Here is a 20963-nt window from a genome sequence, read left to right on the forward strand (position 1 = left end):
AGCATAGTTTAGAAAATTTTGCAGGAAAAAGTAAATCTAAACCACTAACTATTAAGCCTATAGCTAAAAGCTCCTATGTTTCCAATCTTCCCAACTTTATTTCTAAGAAAAACAATAGAATAAATCTCAAACCTAAAAATAACAAATCATGGGAGGTTAGAAATGAGAACATAAAAGATACTGATCTACTTCCTAATTTAATTGAACAAAATAGATCTGGGCCTCATAATCAAAATCACAGGGAAATTCTTTTTCTAATGAAGATACTCGAACAAAATATCAAAAACAATATCTCTAATGGAAGTTCCATTCAAGACTTGCTAGGTATTACCTTGACAGACACTAGATAAATCTTGAAGATCATGTCCAAATCCCTATTGATAGACCCTCTGAGAGAACTCATGTTATGGATATAAATTTGAAAGATAATTTACCTATAGAAGAATCCTCTTTCCCTGCTAATTTTGATAAACTGAACTCTAGCCTGCTTTGCTCCCAGTATCTTAGCAATACTAATCAATAACCTCCTTTCCATTATAAATTGTCTTTTTTGAAATTATAGGGAGTTGAAGGTAGGACTTTTATTAGACTTATCAATGACTTGATCGCTATGTATAATCTGGATTTTTTAGCCCTTTTTAAACCTAGGGTTGGTTTGGATAGAGCTGATAATATCCTTAACAAAATTCATTTAAAAGGTGTTACTAAGGTGGATGTTGTAGGATTCGCAGGTGGAATCTGGTGCCTCTGAAACCATAATAGGATTAAATTGTTTGTTGTCTCTAAATCCAAATACTTGGTCCACTTGCAAATTTGCAGCCATGGTCAGGTTGAGTGGCTGTTATCCTCCGTCTATGCTAGTCCTCAAGAAAATCTTAAGAATGATTGCTAGACTAAACTAAGACATTTTAGCCAATCCATCTCTGACCCTTGGTGTGTTATTGGAGATTTCAATTCCATTCTTTATGAAATAGAAAAATTTGGAGGTAGTTCTCCCAACCTTGGTCTAATCCAAAGGTTTTTTGATTGCCTCCTTAATTATGAGTTGTAGGATTTGGGCTTCAAAGGGAACTTTTTTTACCTGACAGAGAGGTAATACTAAGGAAAGAATTGATAGGGTAGTTGTGAATAAGGGATGGAGGAATATCTTTTAGTATAGCTCTGTTATACACCTTTCTTTATTGAAATCTAACAGTATGGGCCTCTGACTTAGAATTCAAAATAGTAATGCCCCCTTATCATAGTGCACCTTTTAAATTTCTTCCTCCTTGGATCTCCCACCTCGATTTCCAAACTCAGGTCCATAATTCTTGGGTTAGCTCTATGTCCTGGGTTGATAACATCCAAAGGTTCAAATCGAACATCTCTAATTGGAATAAATCCAACTTTGACAATATTTTTAATAACAAGAAACGCCTTCTAAATAGGATTGAGGGAATTGCTTGCAAACTAACCAATGGGAATAATCCCTTCCTGTGTAATCTTATGATTAATATTTGGAAGGACTATCAGCATATCCTTGACCAGGAGGAATCTTACTGGTATCACCATTGTAGGGCTAGGTGGCTTAACCTTGGAGATAGAAATACTAAGTTTTTTTCACTCTGCTGCTAGAATTAGAAGGCAAAAGAATAAAATTGAAGCTTTGAAAGAAGAGTTAGGTAATTTTGAATATGATCCCATTAAGTTGCATGCCCTAGCCCTCGATTACTTTTAGGACCTTTACTCTGATCCCTGTCCTACCACCTCTAGATTGGTTACTCTTAGTTCTTTTCTCCCTCTGCGGGACTCAAATAAGTGCAGGCTTTCTACCTCTATTTCTTTAGAAGAAGTCAAATCCTCCTTGTTTAATATTAGGAACTTTCAGTCCCATGGCCCTGATGGTCTGCATGCTCTGTTTTTTAAGAATCAATAGGACTTCTTGGCCCCCTTTATTTTAAAGTGTGGTTCTGGATATTTTTAATGATCCCACTAAAATTTCAGCAGTTAATGAGACTGGTATCACTCTTATTCCTAAAGTTGATAGCCCTGATTCTATTAAGAATTTTAGACCTATTTTTCTTTGTAATTTAAGTTACAAAATTATTACTAAGCTTCTTGCTAATAGGTTAAGAGAATCTCTTCCCAATCTAATATCTACTAATCAGTCCAGCTTTATTCCTAGCAGGCAGGGAATTGATAATGCCCTAGTCTTACAGGAACTCATACATTCTTTTCATAATCTAAAAAGTAGAAGTAGCTTCATGATCATCAAATTAGATTTAGAGAAGGCTTATGAGAAGCTAAGATGGAATTTTGTAACTGAAACACTTCAACAAATTGGTTTAGAATCCTCTCTGGTTAGCCTTATTTCTCACTGCATTTCTTTCCCTTCTATGCATATTAACTAGAATAATGGGGTTACTGACTCCTTTAAGCCCTATAGGGGCCTTAGGCAGGGGGACCCCTTATCCCCCTATCTTTTTGTTCTTTACATAGAAAGACTAGTCCATATGATTCAAGATAGGATTCTTAGTAGAGATTGGTCCTCTTTTAGTTTTGGTACTCAGGGTCCTAAAATTTCTCACCATTTTTATACTGATGATCTTATTCTGGTTGCTAAAGCTGATATTAATCAGATTGTGACAATTATGAATGTTCTTGATTAGGAATGTTCTTGAGGAATTTTGTGTTATCTCTGGTTTAAAAATCAATACAAATAAATCATCTCTAGTCTTCTCTAGGAACTCTGACCCTTTTCTTGTAGAGTTCATCTCTGAGTACCTAGGTTTTAATATTTCTAGCCAGATTGGGAGTTATTTAGGTATTCCCATTCTCCACACTAAACCTAATAGGAGAAATTTTACTTTTCTTGTTGATAAAATTAGGAAGAAACTCTTCCAATGGAAGATGAACACTCTCTTCTTAGCTGATAGGGTGACTTTGGCTCAGTCCAGCCTTATGAGCATCCCTTCCTATGTCATGCAATCTAATTTAATTCCTCTCTTTGTCTGTAATGATATCAACAGCCTTTGTAGGAAGTTTATTTGAGGCTCCTTGAGTGGGAGAAAATGCAATTTGATTAGCTAGAAGAAAATCTGTAAATCTAAAGATGCGGGGGCCTGGGTTTCAGAAACCTTGAGCTTCTTAATAAAGTTTTCCTCATGAAACTTTGCTGGAGATTAATTTCATCTCCTTCTAATCTTTGGGTCCAAATTCTTAGGCATAAGTATAGATTTACCCTGGGCCAATACCCTAGTTTTAAGTCTAGTAAATATGTTTCCTATCTTTGCAAAAATATAGCTTCTATTTGGCCTATTTTCTCTAAGGGTTTGGGTTGGATTATTAAGGATGGCACATTTGCTAAATTTTGGTCTGATGAGTGGATCTCTAAAGTCAGTAATCTTATTAGTTACTCTAAGCATTCTGTCTCTAAGTTAGATTTGTCCTCTCTTGTGTTTTTATTTATTGCCAATAGAGTTTGGGACTGGCCCAAAATTTAGGAGGTTCTTCTTGATAGCATTTGTAACTCTATAAGGCCTGTTAGTCCCCTTGAATCTTCTAGTGGCCCTGATAATGTGTTTTGTTCTTTAACGACCAATGGAATCTTTTCTCTTAAAACTGCTTACCAACTACTCTCTGCTCCCTCTAATACTCACCCCTCCTATAATAGTATTTTTAAGCTGGTTTAGAGCTGGAAAGGCCCCCCCAAAAATTGTCTTTTTACTGTAAACAATTGCTTATAGCAGACTGCTTACTAATGAAGAAAGGTTCAGACAGAATATGTCTACCTCTTCAACTTATCCTAGATGTGGTGATATTTTTTAATCTGTTATGCATGTTTTGAGAGATTGTGAGTTTGTTAGGGAGGTTTGGGACCATTTAATTTTTCCAACTCAATGAATGCTTTTTTTCAGTCTAGGCCTGTTTGAGTGGTTAAATATGAATCTATCTAATTCATCCCTTATTTTTTTTTTTTTTCATAATTGGAACTTTGTTTTAGGTTATGTTGTTTGACTTCTTTGGTCTAATAGAAATAATTTCATTTTCTCAAATCATTTTGCACAGCCTAGAGAAATTATTTTCAAAGCCTTGTACGAAGCTAACTACCTTTCCTATTGTTTCATGTTTAACTCCAGATCCATTTCTACATCGGCTTCTAATCACAGGTGTTATAGATGGTGCCCTCCTCCAACTGGCCAGTTCAAGCTTAATATTGATGGGGCAGTGGCCATCTCTAGAGTTGATGCTTTTGCTTGTGCAGGTCTCCTTCGTAATGATCAAGGGCATTTAATTGCTGGGTTTTACAACACTTTCTCCTCCTATTTTCCTCTTATGGCTAAACTTTGGGAAATTCTCTTGGGAGTCCATTTGGCAGTTAATCTTCACATTTATATGATATGGATTGAGAGTGACTCCAAGGATGCCATTGGCCTCATCCTCCATCCTCAATCTTCATCCCATCCGCTGTGATTTCTCATTAATTCAATTTAATTTTTGCCTAGGTCCATTCAGTTTGTTAGGATTAGAGATATTCATAGAGAGACCAATATGTGTGTCGATTTGTTAGCTAAGCTTGGTCTTGAGGAGATATCTTCATATACTGCGTTTTCTGCTGTCCTTATTTCCCTTCTCTCCTTTTTGAATCTGAATGGTGCTAGGTCTTTTGATACTAGTGGTGCTTAGTATTTTAGAATTGTAGTTTGAGTTTTGTTTTGCTAGGTCTTTTGACTCTATTTACTATTAAAAAAAAAAGTGATGTAGTTATACTCTATTATCTAAAAAAAAATTATTTATAAAATGTAAAATAGATTTACATAAAAGAAATTTACAAAAAATTTAAATTTTTTTATAAATTAATATGAAATTTAATAGTATTTTAACTTAATTTTAAATATTGTAATATTTGTTAAGTTATTTTTATTTAAATAAGTGTAATTAGTATAATAAATATTTATGTATGTTGAAATAAAATGTATTTTTTAATTAGTTAATATAAAAGATTTTGAAATTATATTTGTAGAAATTTAATATTAATTTTAAATATTATATTGTTAATATATTTTATTTTAAAGTTATATTCAAAAAGAAGTTAAAAAAATTTCACAAAAATCAACGCAACTATAAAAGTACATTAATTAGGTATAAAAAAATTTAATATTAAGTTATGGACGAAAGACATTGTTAAATACATTACAACATATATCATATGCTGTCGGCTTAAAAAAATTATTTTATTTTTACTTTATTTTAATTATTTGTTATTTAAAAAATATTAAATAAATAAATAAACTTAAAATTTGAAGTTAAAAAAATAATTAAATCATATAGACATTTAAAAACATATAACCTGCTTGACACGTGGGGTAATATCTAAGGTGAAAAAGGACAGCCGTACAAATATGATTGGACATGTCAGTGATTTGACGGCAACGATGTGATAATACACACCACTAGGCAGATTTATAATTATGTTACTATCTTCGGAAAGTCGTCGTCCACACAATAATAAATATATTTTGTTTTACGAAAATAGTTATTGTAATGTAAGAAAAAAATTATTGACTTTCATGTTTCATAAATGATCGGCTTCTAATTTATATGATTAAATTTTTTTAAAAAAATATTATCCAATAATTTACAGAATTTTGTTAAAAAATACATGTAAATTTATTTTGAAAATTAAAGCTCCTCAAATAATTGTTTTCTTTACTTGTCATTTTATACATATAATCTTTTTAAAGAAATTAAATCCCATCATAATAATATATATCTTGGAATGTCTACTTAATCAAAGATAGAAAATACAATTTAACACTCGTTTTCTTTATACGATTCTCATATTCTATCTTTATATGTAAGACAGAGAAAAAAAGATGTGAAAAGTATTTGAATAAAAAGGGGTCGCAATCTCGATTTTGGACGGTTTGACTACAGGTAGACTTATACCCATTTTTATTTAACAAAATATCCGAAAGAATAAAGATAGATAATTTTGTAATAAGGTAAGAAGGTTCCATCATTTAGCTATATTTGGGAGAGTTGGAAGTATAGTGTCCTTTCCTTTCTTGAACTCGAGCCAGCATTTTATTCAGGTTTTCTCTCCCTTCCTTATCTCCTTCCATGTCCTCTCTCCGAATTATTTAGGATATTATTTTCTTTCTATTAATGGTAAACATTTTTGGCTTCCACTTGTTTGGATAGCTTTTGATTACACAACCAGCATCAACGAGCTACTTCGGGTCCAATCAACACAATAAAAAAACCCTTCTATCCAAAGCTTCTTTGGGCTATCCCACTCTAGAACAAGCTTCCATCTTAGCTTTACTTTTATATTTTAGGTTTTCTCTTGCTGGATTTCCCCAGATCTGAAGATGGGTTTTCATTAGGGTTTCTTGACTTCAACTTGACTAGAGAAATATTTAGCAAAATCCCAAGTTTTTGTTATGTATATACTATTTTCTTAGTACGTATGGTGTGTGTTATTATTATGAAAAAGGTTGAGGGAAAAATAATAATAAAAATGAATTTTGATTGTGTTTTCTTTTTCAGATTTAGTTGAGATGGCAAGACAGAAAATAAAGATAAAGAAAATTGATAATTTAACGGCGAGGCAAGTGACGTTTTCTAAGAGAAGGCGAGGGATATTCAAGAAAGCTGAAGAGCTTTCAGTACTGTGCGATGCTGAGGTTGGTCTCATTATTTTCTCAGCTACTGGGAAGCTCTTTGAATACGCCAGCTCCAGGTATGATATTGCACACCCTTTTGAGTTTTCGTTTCATATGTATAATCTTGGATGTAGTGTTAGTGTCTAATCTATGAATGGCGATCCCGTATCACACTCTTAATAGTTTTATGGAAACATATAATATTCTATTGAAATTCAGAATATATCAGCTAGAAGCTAAGGTACTTGGATCTCCTCAGTTGACAGGCTTTATTTAGATCTGTGTGTTTGGATTACCATTTTAAGCGTAGGTTTTTTAAAATTAATTGTGTTTAATAGTAAACTTAAAGTAGTTTTGAAAACTTTTTTTTATAACAAATTTTAGTATAAGTTTTTTCTTAACTTAATACAGGAGTTATATACCATGCTAATTTAAATACCAGATTGAAAGCTAAATTATTTTTAGTTAAAAGTATCTACATATTATTTTTCTTATAAAAATATTTAAATAAATGTAAATTTTATAATATTTTAATGTGCATCTAAACATGCCTTTATTGTATTAATAGTTCTACTAATATGTTTTTTCTACAGTAATATATAGTTTGTCTATTTTTAGTGAATAAAATGGTTTTCAATACCAACTTGTTTAAGACTTTACTATAATTTCTTTATTCACTAATAATTTAATATAAATTAACTTTTGTCATTATTTTAATAAAATTAAACTATAATATAAATATAATTAAATGAATTTAATTATACTAACTGTATTACACTATATTAACAAATAAGTTTATTAGTGTGTAAAAATACATATCAATGTATATCATCGGTGTGTATATTTATATATATAGTAGATCTTAACAATTTAATTTTCATTTGATAAAGGTTATATTAACAACGACAAATCTAATGTTTGATAAGGTAATCAATTGATAAATATATTTTTTTTTTGCGGTGTCTATTTATATTAACATTTTAATAAAACCACTTATTAAATATAATTATAATATTTATTCAAATTAATCTGAAACATAAATTTTATATGTAGTGTGAGGAATTGATTATTTGATTCTTGATATATAACAACCAAGACCTCTTTTAACTTTTGGGTGAAGAAAATTATTTTTCAGATGAGTGAAAATGTTTAATTTTTTAAAGTGAATATAACTAATTTTGGATGCTGGACCATATCATACGAATAGAATCCATTTCTTTAAGTTCACTTTTAAAATATTATTTTTAACATAATATTTTCAATTCTTCAAAAATTAAACCTTTTAATATTAAATCATTCAAAATAAATTATACTAAAATGTCATTCAAATGGACTCCAAATAAACTAGTTTTGTCTTCTGTACATAACCAAACGTTGTCAATATCAAGATATACTGCATGCACGATGTTAATAATATACTCTTTTCTCAATACATCATTTAGGAAAATTGACATAAATTTTATTTAATAATAAAATTTGTACATAACGGAGATGGGTCAACTCTAAAAAATCTCTAATCGATCCAACTTTTTTTTAGCTGTAAAACATTACACATAATAATAATTTCTGTATAATAAAATTTTATTATTATAAAGTTTAATGCAATTTAAGACATGAATATTATGTGTAATATTTCATTAGTTAGACAAACCGGTATGTATATACATGCAACTTATACTTAATTAAAAAAAAAAGGAGAGAAAAAAATCCTCTCAACTCATACACTTAATGCATATTTGGTTCAATGTCGGTGTGTGCGACTTTATGAAGCAGCTGTGAGTAGTTTATGAATCTAAAACATATGTATATGTGATTCTATCTGGCATCCAAACACGCACTTAATTTCTCTTGATAAAAAAAATCACCTGATTTTTTTTTTCTAAATAAAAAAATTAAAAGCTAACCATTTTGAATTGGGAAGTATTAACTAGCATACAAGTACTTTTCTGCGTGCATGGTGATGGTTTTTAGTGCTTTGCTGGTTTGAATTCTTACACATTTTTGAAAATGTTATCGTAAGTTTCTTTTAACTTCATGATACAATTATTTTCATTGTTTGTAATATAGTGTAAGCATAAATTTATTTTTAAAATAATATAAATTTTTGAATGTCTGTCACATCCACAACTTCTTAGTTGTGTGTGTTATAATATTTTATCAGTAAAATTATTTGCACCTAGCAAGAATATATACAAGTTTAGATGCTAATTTTACGTTGTTACTCATTAGCTTCATTTGCAACTTTCTTTATCAGCAAAAGGAAATATATTTTATAAAATCCAAGTCACAAAACCTGTCTTCTGCAGCGAAAAATCAACAGCATAGGAATAGCAAAAATGCCACTCAACAAGAAAAAAACAAGCATAAAAAGACGCTTAAAGTACTGAACAGTTTTATTATATATGTTATGAAAGAAGTATATATAAAGGATAGTTTCTAATCCGTTACACAACGTCAAAAGCTAAAGAAGAAGCCTTTACAATGAAGAGGACTAAGAAACCGTTGAGAAAATAAAGAGGACTTCAAATCTAGATTACCTCCTTTACCTTGTTCAAATTCATTTGCTCTACACTAAAAATTATTTCAGTTCTATGAATTAAGTCATGTTGACCAACTACCAACCACCCAAATTATAATCCAAATTCTTTAAAGTTTTCCCTTTTAATAGACCCAAATGATAAGTGAACTGAGATGTATAATTCAAACCATTTTATAAAACCCAAACTAGAAATAGAAAGCATACCAAATTTGTATAGAGAAATTACAAGAGTAGAAGAGATGTGGAGATTACTCTAATAGACAGACAATTCAAGGGGATCTAACTGACATATCTTTTGGCTACTTCACCCTAGTAGATATCCTATTCATATCACTAACCATGCAAAGGCAATACCATGGAGGGAGCTAAGGCACTAACAAAGGCATTTAAAAATTGAATTATGTACCGCAACAATACATTTAAACTAGAATTTGATCATGGTTGAAGGAGAAAAGAATAAGAAAATGTTTTTTGTACTATTAAATTGGGACATATTTTGATGTCCGCTTTGAGTTTTTGTGTTATGTTGTCTTCTTTGTTTTGTTTTTATTTATCTTTTCATCTTATGTTACTCCATTTTGAGTTCTGTCCTCACACACGCTGTAATAGCGTCGGTAAAAATATCTATTTTTCTTTTTGTCCCATAGTTTTTAAGATTTTTAAAGGTATAAAAGGTTTTTCTCTTTTAATAAATAATTAACTTTCTTTTTTTTGCCATCAAAATAACATTATTTAAAGTCTTTTTAAAGATAAAATAGTCTTGTCAAGCTATATCTTTAACCCATTTTCTTCTTCACTTTTGTTTAACGTTTCCTTCTTCAATATCTATATCTCTTTCTATTTTTTAAGTGGGTATGTCTCTATCTCTGATTTGAGGGTAGCTCCATTTCCTCGTCTATCTCTGTTTTGCTTTCATCATTAGGTGTCGAAGTTGCAATAGCAACAATTGCTGAAAAATCAGGAGTTAAAGAAAACTCAAAACTTCAATAAAAACAAAAAGCAGAAGATGGAAGGTGAACTATGAATAAAGAACACATGTTGAAGAAGAGAGAAATAAGAAACGAAGAAGAGAGGCGATGATATATTTTATTTTATTTTGGCTAAACCGCCATTTTTCTGCCATGATCATCATTATTGCCATGTGCCTAATGGTTGTTATAGCGCCGCCACCGAAAAATGGCATGCTTGTAAAAGAGAGCATAAAAAACGCCACCAATTTCTGTTATCACGGCGCATAATTTGATAAGAGTGTTATTAACTCTCCTCCCGCTTCTGTGAGCTAACCTAACTATGTCAGACTTTAAAAATAGTTGATCAACATCCTCCTCTTCCTTGATACAAAGACTGTATTGAACAATGGTTTGATCTATTATGAATTAATCCACTGACATTATAAAGTTTTGCAATTAAGCATGAATGCATCTATTGCAATGAAACCATGATGATCAGAAATATGGATTGAAGCTGACGAAATTTTAATCTGGATTTAGACTAAGAAATTTATCTCCTCTATTTTAATTGATAGTTTATCCAAGAAGGATAGCTAAATAAATTACTTTTTTTTTAAAGCTTTATTAAAAGTCATCAATTCTATTAGGTTTTCAGTTTGGCTAGGTCTATTGGATTTCAATCCTCTCTTATATCAAGATGGTAGAAAAGACCTAAAAAAATGATTATTACGATTTCTTAGTTATATTTTTATTTACAGGGTGTATTAGAACTACCGTGTTCCTACGTTTCTCCATTGTAATTAAATTGTATCTTTCCTTCTAACATAATTTTATCTTTTTACCTTTCTCTCTAACATAATTATGTCTTTTTACTCAAAATAATAAGATGGAATCCAAATCTAAATTTACATACTGAAATGGTGTGCAATTTGGGATTCAACAAGTGCGTGGCTTTTTACCTTACTGTTTTGGTTTGGTAAAGTATGAAGGACATAATTACAAGGTATAATCAGCACTTACATGACACCAACGAATCGGACAGATCCCAAAAGCTGCAGGTAATTTTACAGTGAAATAGAATTTAGTGAGACTAAGTGTTAAATTTTATATTTATATTTTTTAATATTTTTTTATAAAATACAAAATTAACTAATTTAACTGTTAAATTATATTATGTTATTTTTATAATTATGTATATCAAATCTCATACAATTTCAATATTTGTAGATATGTTATCTAAAATTTAATATTTACTTAATTTTAAAAATATAATATCTTTAAAATAAAGTAACGTATTATAATACTTATTAATTTATAAAAAAATATTTATTTAATTATAAAATGGGCTTGTTTTCTAAATTTAACGTATATACTCAAGTCTAAACTGTAATTGTAATACCTTGACATAATTGCCTTAATTTATTTTTAGCTGAGATGTCTATCATCATATTTATTTATGCACTTGTATATCTTTTTCTTAAACTATTTTTGGTTTGTGAGACAGTGACTTGCGTGATCAAATTTTTGCTGTTTGAAAACATGTTAGAAATCTCTAAACGTAGATTTAACATAGAAATTACAATTATTAACATTGAAGCATTCTATTGCGGAACCAAACATGCTATTAATGTTTGTGTATTTTATGCTTTCAAGACCATTAATTTATGATGAGTTTGTCTAAGTTTTTTTATGGGCTAAATAATTTATTTTAAATGAATTAGTAAAGTTAAATATAAGCTTTTTTAAAAAAAATTATAGACAAAATATTTTTATTCATTTAAAATAGTTATGAATTCTGTGAAGTAACTTAACTAATTTATATATGACATAGAATTTACTAATAATTGGCACTTTTATCGTTGATTTCAGCTAGAGCATTACGTTGAATTGAGCAAGGAAGTAGCTGATAAAACCCAACAACTAAGGTTTTTCAATATTCTTAAAGTGATTAAAATATAAGAAAAATAAAATGCCTATAGTTTTTGAGTAAAATCCAATGTTTATATATTTTGACCAGGCAGATGAGTGGTGAGGATTTTGAAGGGCTAAATTTAGATGACTTAAAGCAACTGGAGAAAACACTTGAAACAGGACTCGAGCACGTGGTTGAGACTAAGGTATATGCAGGGGGTGATTTGATTAATTTGGACAAAGGCCTGGTGCATGTTGATTACATATACTATAATGCAATGCATGATTTTTACATTCAGGAAACGCGTATTATGGGTGAGATCATTGCACTTCAGCAAAAGGTTTGTTGATAGCTTATATGATGATGATGATGTTAATCAGAGTATTTCTGATAATAATAATTTTAATGAAAATAATAGAACTATAATTTGCCTTAGTACATAGTGCTTTTGACCCCTCTAAAAGGCTAAGCTTCTTGTCTAGTTTCGTAGTTATGTGCGCACTTGCAAGCATCCGTGCGTATGAATATTGTTGGGGTATATGTTAAGTGAAAGCAAGAGTTCAGAATCACATAAAAATGGTTTATATTGTTTTATTTAAATATTTTCTTTACCATCCATTTTTATTCTATGACTAAGATTTTCTTCTCTCTGGTGAGAAAAAATATATTTTACACTAAAGAGATTATAATTGGAGATATCATTATTTTTAGCACACAAGTTTTTATAAAAATGAAAAATGTCTGTGTTTAAGTGGGGTTTGAATTATTAATTAATGTAATTGGAAGTAATCAAGTAGAGTTACTTAGAAATTGAACACTGATCCAAGTACTTCTACATGACAGACTTCATCACAAAAACTGGCGAGTAACGGCAGACCTATATATATACTTCCTATATATTTTTGTTTCACGTATAACATGAAACTGACTTTATTCCTCATAATGTATATATGTACGAGGTCAAATTATATTGTGTGCATATGTTTCAGTTTTGGGATATCATTATAATTTAGTGAACTAATGACTTTGGTCAAAGATCTTTTTTTCTTTTTAAAGTTTTACAGTCACATCAGATTGAATATATTCTGAGGATTTTGCTTAATTTGTTGTGTATTCTTTTTAACCATATGCCAACAAAGGGAATCAAGTTAGAAGAAGAGAACAGGAAGCTAAAGCAAAAGGTATATGAGAAGTGAGATACCATGATTTAGATTTATTTGTGTATTTTTAATTTTCTGCAGTTTATTTTGTTTTCGTATGATCATGGTCTGTTCTCATTGACTCTACAACAATAAATTAGCTAACTGGGTCGCAGACGGCTATGCTGTGGAAGGGAAAAAGTTCTCTACTGGTGGACTCGGATATTACCATGCAAGAAGTTGTGTCATCAGACTCTATAAACGTGTGTAGCTGCAATAGTGGCCCTTCTCTTGAGGATGATTCCTCTGACACATTTCTTAAGTTAGGGTAAGCCTGATTGAACCGTGTTGACCCTTATTGTTAATTGGATCGAAATCACTTGTTCCCATGCATTCTTTTTGTTGTCTCATTACTTGTACATTGAAAAATGACAAATTACTATAAGTATATAATGTTCTTTCTCTTTATTGTTAGTTTTCTTCTTCTTATTATTATTATTATTATTGTTATTGAGATGTGGGTTTTTAGTTGGACAAACATTGATGGGGATCGGAAATGGTAACAAGTGATTTGAGTCCTTGACAATCAACTATTTATTGCCGCAAAAATTTGCTACATATAATTACCAATTAGTATATGTTAACAAGTTTTTTGGTCGTTTCAGGTTGCCCTTCCCCAGTTGAAATGGGAGGATGTAACAGTGAGGGAGTCTTAGATTTCGTGATTGTAAATTTTGGATGAAGATTCACTAACATTTCTGAAAAAACCGAACAGAGGTGCATGCAGTTCTCATCCAATTGTCCATGTTTATTATAAGATAAGCTTGTCATTTATGGGTTTATAATATAACCAAATGGTTTAAGGGCTTGGATCTCTCTGCAGTTTTCATTAGATCATCCGTAAATTTGTTTTACGTTTTACCAATCAAAATTAAAGAAAAGCAACACATTAACAACTGGAAGATAATGCTCTTTTAAATTATTCTTGTTTTTGAATCAGGTGAAATTAGTAGTCAAAATTATTTTGATAGTTCTTCAGAGTCACCAAATTTGATTAGCCAACATCCACTCCTACAACGAGATAATATTTTACTTAAGACTTAAGTTAAAATAATTATTGTTATAAATTAGGAAAATAATATATAATTATAACAATTATTGTTATAAATTGGAAACATAACATATATATATTAAAGATACAAATTAGTTCCTTCTATAATAGCAGTGCGTGCATATTAGTATTTTATTTAAATTGTTTTGCCAATCTTTTACATAAGTCATTAGACATTTAAGTCCTCACTGTTAATAGATGCTTAAAAGATGTTAATTTTTGTAGTTGAGTAATACATAAATTCTAAAACCAGATTGTTTCACGTATTCTCTTCTCTCTCTCTCTTCCTCTCTCGTTGGAGTCATATTGCTCAAAGTGGTTGGTGCCCTTAAATCCCCCACCTCCCTTTCTCTCTCTCTCTACCCCTCACTTTGTAGTGGTCAATACCTTTAAAACTTTTATCACCTCTCTTTCTCTAACCCTTCTTGGAGTCACGCGCCACTGTATCTAAGCCTCTCACAGAGATACGTCCTTCTGTCCCATAACCTCCTCTCCTTGTTCTTTGTTCCTATCATCTTCCTCAACCACCATCAAGACTCGAAACATAGGATTCTCATCCGAATGCTAAGAGCCTGCAAATTGTAGGCCAAAGTTGTTGCTCATTTCATCCTCCTCAACCCCTCCGCTACGAACTAAACGCCCATACTCACTCATACTTATCATGAATAAAATACACACAAACCAGCAATAAATCACAAGTGAGTTTCATTTTTTCTTGGACATGAACCACCATTGAAGAATTGAAGATATAGTTACAACAATTACTCTAATGTAGAGAGAGATGGGAGAAGTGGTGAGAGATTTTTGGGGCAAAATAGTGATATAGGAGGTGGAGTCAGTGGAGAAGGGATAACAGAAGGTGAGAGGAGGCAGTTGGGAGCAAGGAGAGAACATTGAAGATAAAATAATTTTGACCCCCTTGTCTATAATTAAACTTTACTTTTACTCAAATGTAGGGCTTTGAACCCATATTTATATAACTAGTAATTTATTGAATACATCTACTTTATTATTGAGTATATTAAATTTTAAAACTTAACTTTATCTACTTATTATTTTATATATTAAAATTTAAAATATATAAAGTCATTCCCATTAATTTCACTTATTTATTATTCTGTATATTAAAATTTAAAACATATAATTAATAAATTAAAATAATATTTTATTCATACTTATTATCTTTGAATTATATTTAAAAAATATTTATTAGTATTGATGGTTATATTATGTTACAAACGACAACATTTTATATATATATTATTTATTAGTATATATAACTTCAATTGTATTTAAAAAATATTTATTAGTATTGATGGTTATATTATGTTACAAACGGTAACATAAATATTTATACTATAAATTAGCTTAAATTATCGTTATTAAAATTAATTATAATATTTTTCATAATTTATGAATTAAAATTATTATTGTGTTTTAATATAATCTATATTTTATTATGTATTTCAAACACTAAAATATATTTTGAATTAAAAAATTAAACTTACAAAATTATTAGTTTATAATAGATGTTATTAAATTAAATTTATAATAAAAGATAAATTTACATATTTAAATTATTTTATTAATTAGTTTAACATAATTTTTTATTGTAATATAAAATACTCAATTAGCTCAAAAATGAACGAATGCTTAAAAAAAAATTATTGAATAATGTCACAAGATTAGTTTATAATATATGTTGTTAAATTAAATTTATAACAAAAGACAATTTTGTATATTTAAATTGTTTGATTAATTAATTTAACATAATTATTTATTGTAATAAAAAATACTCAATTAGTTCAAGAATGAACAAATGCTTAAAAAATATTATTGAGTAATGTCACAAGAATTATTTTTTATAATTAATATCAAAATAAACAATTGAACTTATAAGATTATTATTTTTATTATAGATTGTTAAATTAAATTTTTAATAAAAAATTATTTGTGAAAAAATTAATTTTATTAAATGTAGTTTGAATTAAAAAAAACACATTTATAGAAAAATTACTTTTATTATAGATCGTTAGATCAAATTTATAATTATATCTAATAAGAGTGACTATAAATTGCTTTAAATTATCATCTACTAAAAATAGTTATAATATTTTTTATAATTTACGATTTAAAATTATATCTGATTTATAAGTTTAAAATAATTTATAATTTAATGTATACTTCAAATACCAAAGTATGAGTTGAATTAAAAAATTACACTTATAAGATTATTACATTTATTATAGATTGTTAAATTACATTTTACATACAAATTATTTATGAAAAAATTACTTTTATGAAATGTAGTTCAAATTAAAAAAAATATTTATGAAAAAATTACTTTTATTATAGATTTTTAGATCAAATTTCTAATGAAAAGATAAGTTTACATATTTAAATTATCTATTTAATTAGTTTAATATATTATGTAGTTAAAAAAAAACAAATGCTTAAAAAAAATCTATATATATATATATATACACATATATATGTGTGTGTGTGTAAAATTGACTACACCTACTTTATTACTGAGTATATTAAATTTTGAAACGTAACTTCATCTACTTATTACTTTATACATTAAAATTCAGAATATATAAAGTCGTTTCTATTGACTCCACTTAGTTATTACTCTGTATATTAAAATTTAAAACGTATAATTGATGAATTAAAATAATATTTTATTCACACTTATTATATTTGAATTGTATTTAAAGAATATTTATTAGTATTGATGGTTATATTACGTTACAAACGACAACATTTTACCTATATACTATTTATTAGTATATATAGCTTGAATTGTATTTAAAAAATATTTATTAATATTGATGGTTATATTATTAGGAATGGCAATGGGTAAAGTACCCGATGGGCACCTGCAAAATTTACCCACAATGGGTAGGGTATTTACCCGCTATACGGGTACGGGTATGGGTGTGGGTAAAAACTCGCAAATTTTAATAGGGATGGGTGCGGGTATGGGTATCTAAGTACCTACCCCGCCCTATACCCGCATATATATATATATATATATATATATATATATATATATATATATATATGTATGTATGTATATATGCTTGAACTTTATTCTACAATTATGAATTGAATTTTTGTATTATTATATTGCTTATGTGAAGTTATATAAGATTAATATAAAAATATATTTAATAATAAAGTAAACCAAAAAATTTATTTTGGTTTATATTTTTAATAGAAAAATTTATTTACTATTTTATATCATTTAATTAGGCTAACACAATTTAATTATTACATTGTTAATATGAGATTGACTTTTTTTTAAAATATTATTTATATATGACACATAAAATATTTTTTACACAAATATTTTAATTAATAAAATCATATTGATGTTTAAATCATAAAGTGAATGATAAATAATAAATATATTATAAATATTTTATAAATTTTACAATCACCTACTATTACTGTAAACTTATTATTTATTAATAATATTTAAATTTTATTTTTATATTTTAATTTAAAATAATATTTTTCTATGCAACATATGTATTATAAGCACAACTATAATCTATTGAATCTAAATAATATTATTCTTACTATTTATTCACATTCAAAGAAGTTTTTGAAAAGATATAAATATAAAAAAATTTTGTTAATTTTTATTTGTTAATTTTTTTAAGATAAAAAAGTATAATTTTTTTAATATACACGTATATTTTTTTATTATAAAATTTTGTTGTAACTATTTATCTTTTATTCAAATTCTTTTTTTTTTAATTTATATACATTATAAATATTTAATTCACTAAAATAATTTTTCCAAAATTTATATTTTTGATAAAATACTTTCGTATAGTATATGAGTTAAAAAATACTTGTATTAATATATATATATATTAATTATATTATATTATTTTAATTAAATCTATTATTTTTCTTACAATTTCAAATTCAAAAGTTAAAAAAAATATTTTATGTATCAACTTTCTATTGTTAGTATTGAACTTCTCTACTCTAACTCTATTCTAATTCTCAATGTTTGTCTCACTAAAACTTAATAACTATGAAATGTTATTCATTAGAGTTAGTTGTTAATGTCGTCCCAAGAGGTTACTAAGTGATCCCACACGAAGGGACAATCATTGTACAGATCTATTTCGTTGTCGTTCTGACATTACCAATCAATCAAATCTCATATAAGATAGGATTATCACTGACAAATAACTTGTGTGTTTAGTTTTGCTTATTGTTTCTAAGAATTTTAGTTTAGAAAATTATTATATTAAGATACATTTAACATTTATGATCTTTGAATATTTGTTTTTTTATCTATATTTGTACCTTGTTCGACAACTATATATTGAATTTTTATATTATTAGCTACTTATGTGAAATTATATAAACATATTTTTCTTTATAAATATTTTTTTCTCAAACAAGCGCTGGTAATGGGTACAAGACGGGTATGCGGGTACCCAGAGGGTACGGGGATTAATGTTCATACCCACGCGGGTATGGGGCCGGGTACGAGTATTTTTTTAAAACGCGAATATGGGGATGGGTACCATAGTACCCTACCCATACCCTACCTATTGCCATCCCTATATATTATGTTACAAACTGCAACATAAATATTTATACTATAAATTAGCTTAAATTATTGTTATTAAAATTAATTATAATATTTTTCATAATTTACGAATTAAAATTATTATGTATTTTAATTTAATCTATATTTTATTATGTACTTCAAACACTAAAATATATTTTAAATTAAAAAAATTAAACTTACAAAATTATTAGTTTATAATAGATGTTATTAAACTAAATTTATAATAAAAGACAAATTTTCATATTTAAATTGTTTTATTAATTAGTTTAACATAATTTTTTATTGTAATAGAAAATACTCAATTAGCTTAAAAGTGAACGAATGCTTTAAAAAAATTATTGAGTAATCTCACAATAATTATTTTTTTTAATTATTAGTTTATAATATATGTTCTTAAATTAAAATAATATTTTATTGCTTTAAAAAATGAAACCTATAAAGTCACTCCTATTGACTGCAATTACTTATTATCCTATGCATTAAAATTTGAAACGTACAACTTACGTATTTAAATTAAATTTTATTCATACTTATTGTCTTTTAATTATATTTAACATATTTATTATCTTTTAATTGTATTTAAAGAATATTCATTAGAATTGATAGTTATATTATATTAGAATATTTTTTTATTGTAATAGAAAATACTTAATTAGTTCAAAAATGAACGAATACTTAAAAAAATTTATTGAGTAATGTCAAAATAATTATTTTTTTATAATTAAAATCAAAATAAAAAATTACAATTATAAGATTATTACTTTTATTATAGATTGTTAAATTATATTTTTAATAAAAAATTATTTATGAACAATTTTTTTTTATGAAATGTAGTTTGAATTAAGAAAAAAACACATTTATAAAAAAATTACTTTTATTATAGATTGTTAAATCAAATTTTTAATTATATCTAATAAGGGTGACTATAAATTGCTTTAAATTATCATCTATTAAAAATAATTATAATATTTTTTATAATTTATGATTTAAAATTATATCTGATTTGTAAGTTTAAAATAATTTATAATTTAATATATACTTCAAATACTAAAGTATGAGTTGAATTAAAAAATTACACTTATAAGATTATTAATTTTATTATAAATTGTTAAATTACATTTTTAATAGAAAATTACACTTATAAGATTATTACTTTTATTATAAATTGTTAAATTAAATTTTACATACAAATTATTTATAAAAAAATTACTTTTATGAAATGTAGTTTGAATTAAAAAAAACATATTTATGAATAAATTACTTTTATTATAGATTATTGTTAGATTAAATTTTCAATGAAAAGATAAGTTATATATTTAAATTATCAATTTAATTAGTTTAATATAATATGTAGTTCAATATATATTTCAAAAACTAAAATTTACTTTGAAGTAAAAAAATTGTTAACTTAAATTTCTAACAAAAAAATTATATATTTAAATTATTTTATTAAAAATTTTATTATATATTATATTTTATTATTAACTATTATGTAAATGAAAGGACAAATTTTATTATATTATATTTATTTTATGAATTTTCATATACTTCTAAGTAAGACTTCATCTTTACTTATATAAGTCATGTTTAGTTATTTACACAATTTTTAAAAACTTGTTCACCGTCTTTTTTATTGTCATTTGTTTTTTGTATTTTGCAATCATATCAACGGTCAAGAATTATCTATCTGCGTAAGTACATGTATTTTCGAGTTTGATATTTTCTTTCTATTATTATCTTTTTTCTTTGTATTTTGCAATCATATCAATCAAGAATTACCTATCAACGTAAGTACATGTGTTTTTGAGTTTGATATTTTTTATTTTATTGAACTATGAAATGAGTAGTATATTTCAATCTATTTTTTTAAGTTAGTATAAAGCTCTATTGTTTTAGCCTTGATATTCTGTATTGAATTTTATTTTTAAATAATTAATTTGTATCAAATATATTATTATTTTTTAATATTCATCACATGTAATTATTTACTTTGATGTTTTTCATGCTTTTGTAGAAAAACAATAAGTTCCAATGAAGATAAATAGACTTTTCTTAACAATCT

General features: G+C 27.0%; 1 protein-coding gene across 1 annotated transcript; it reads left to right on the forward strand.

Moving 5' to 3' along the window:
- The first annotated feature begins 5966 nt into the window (after positions 1-5966).
- Positions 5967-14005, forward strand: LOC113846656 (MADS-box protein AGL24-like). The gene is made up of 9 exons (XM_027475148.1): positions 5967-6074; positions 6532-6724; positions 11119-11194; positions 12006-12061; positions 12154-12253; positions 12347-12388; positions 13188-13229; positions 13364-13515; positions 13853-14005. Exons 2-9 carry the CDS (start codon positions 6543-6545, stop codon positions 13869-13871), a joined length of 669 nt encoding a protein of 222 aa, XP_027330949.1. The 5' UTR covers positions 5967-6074; positions 6532-6542; the 3' UTR covers positions 13872-14005.
- The last annotated feature ends 6958 nt before the right edge of the window (positions 14006-20963 follow it).

This window comes from Abrus precatorius, unplaced genomic scaffold, assembly GCF_003935025.1.
Source record: "Abrus precatorius isolate BTA unplaced genomic scaffold, Abrus_2018 Scaffold8, whole genome shotgun sequence".
In the NCBI taxonomy this organism is placed as follows: domain Eukaryota; kingdom Viridiplantae; phylum Streptophyta; class Magnoliopsida; order Fabales; family Fabaceae; genus Abrus; species Abrus precatorius.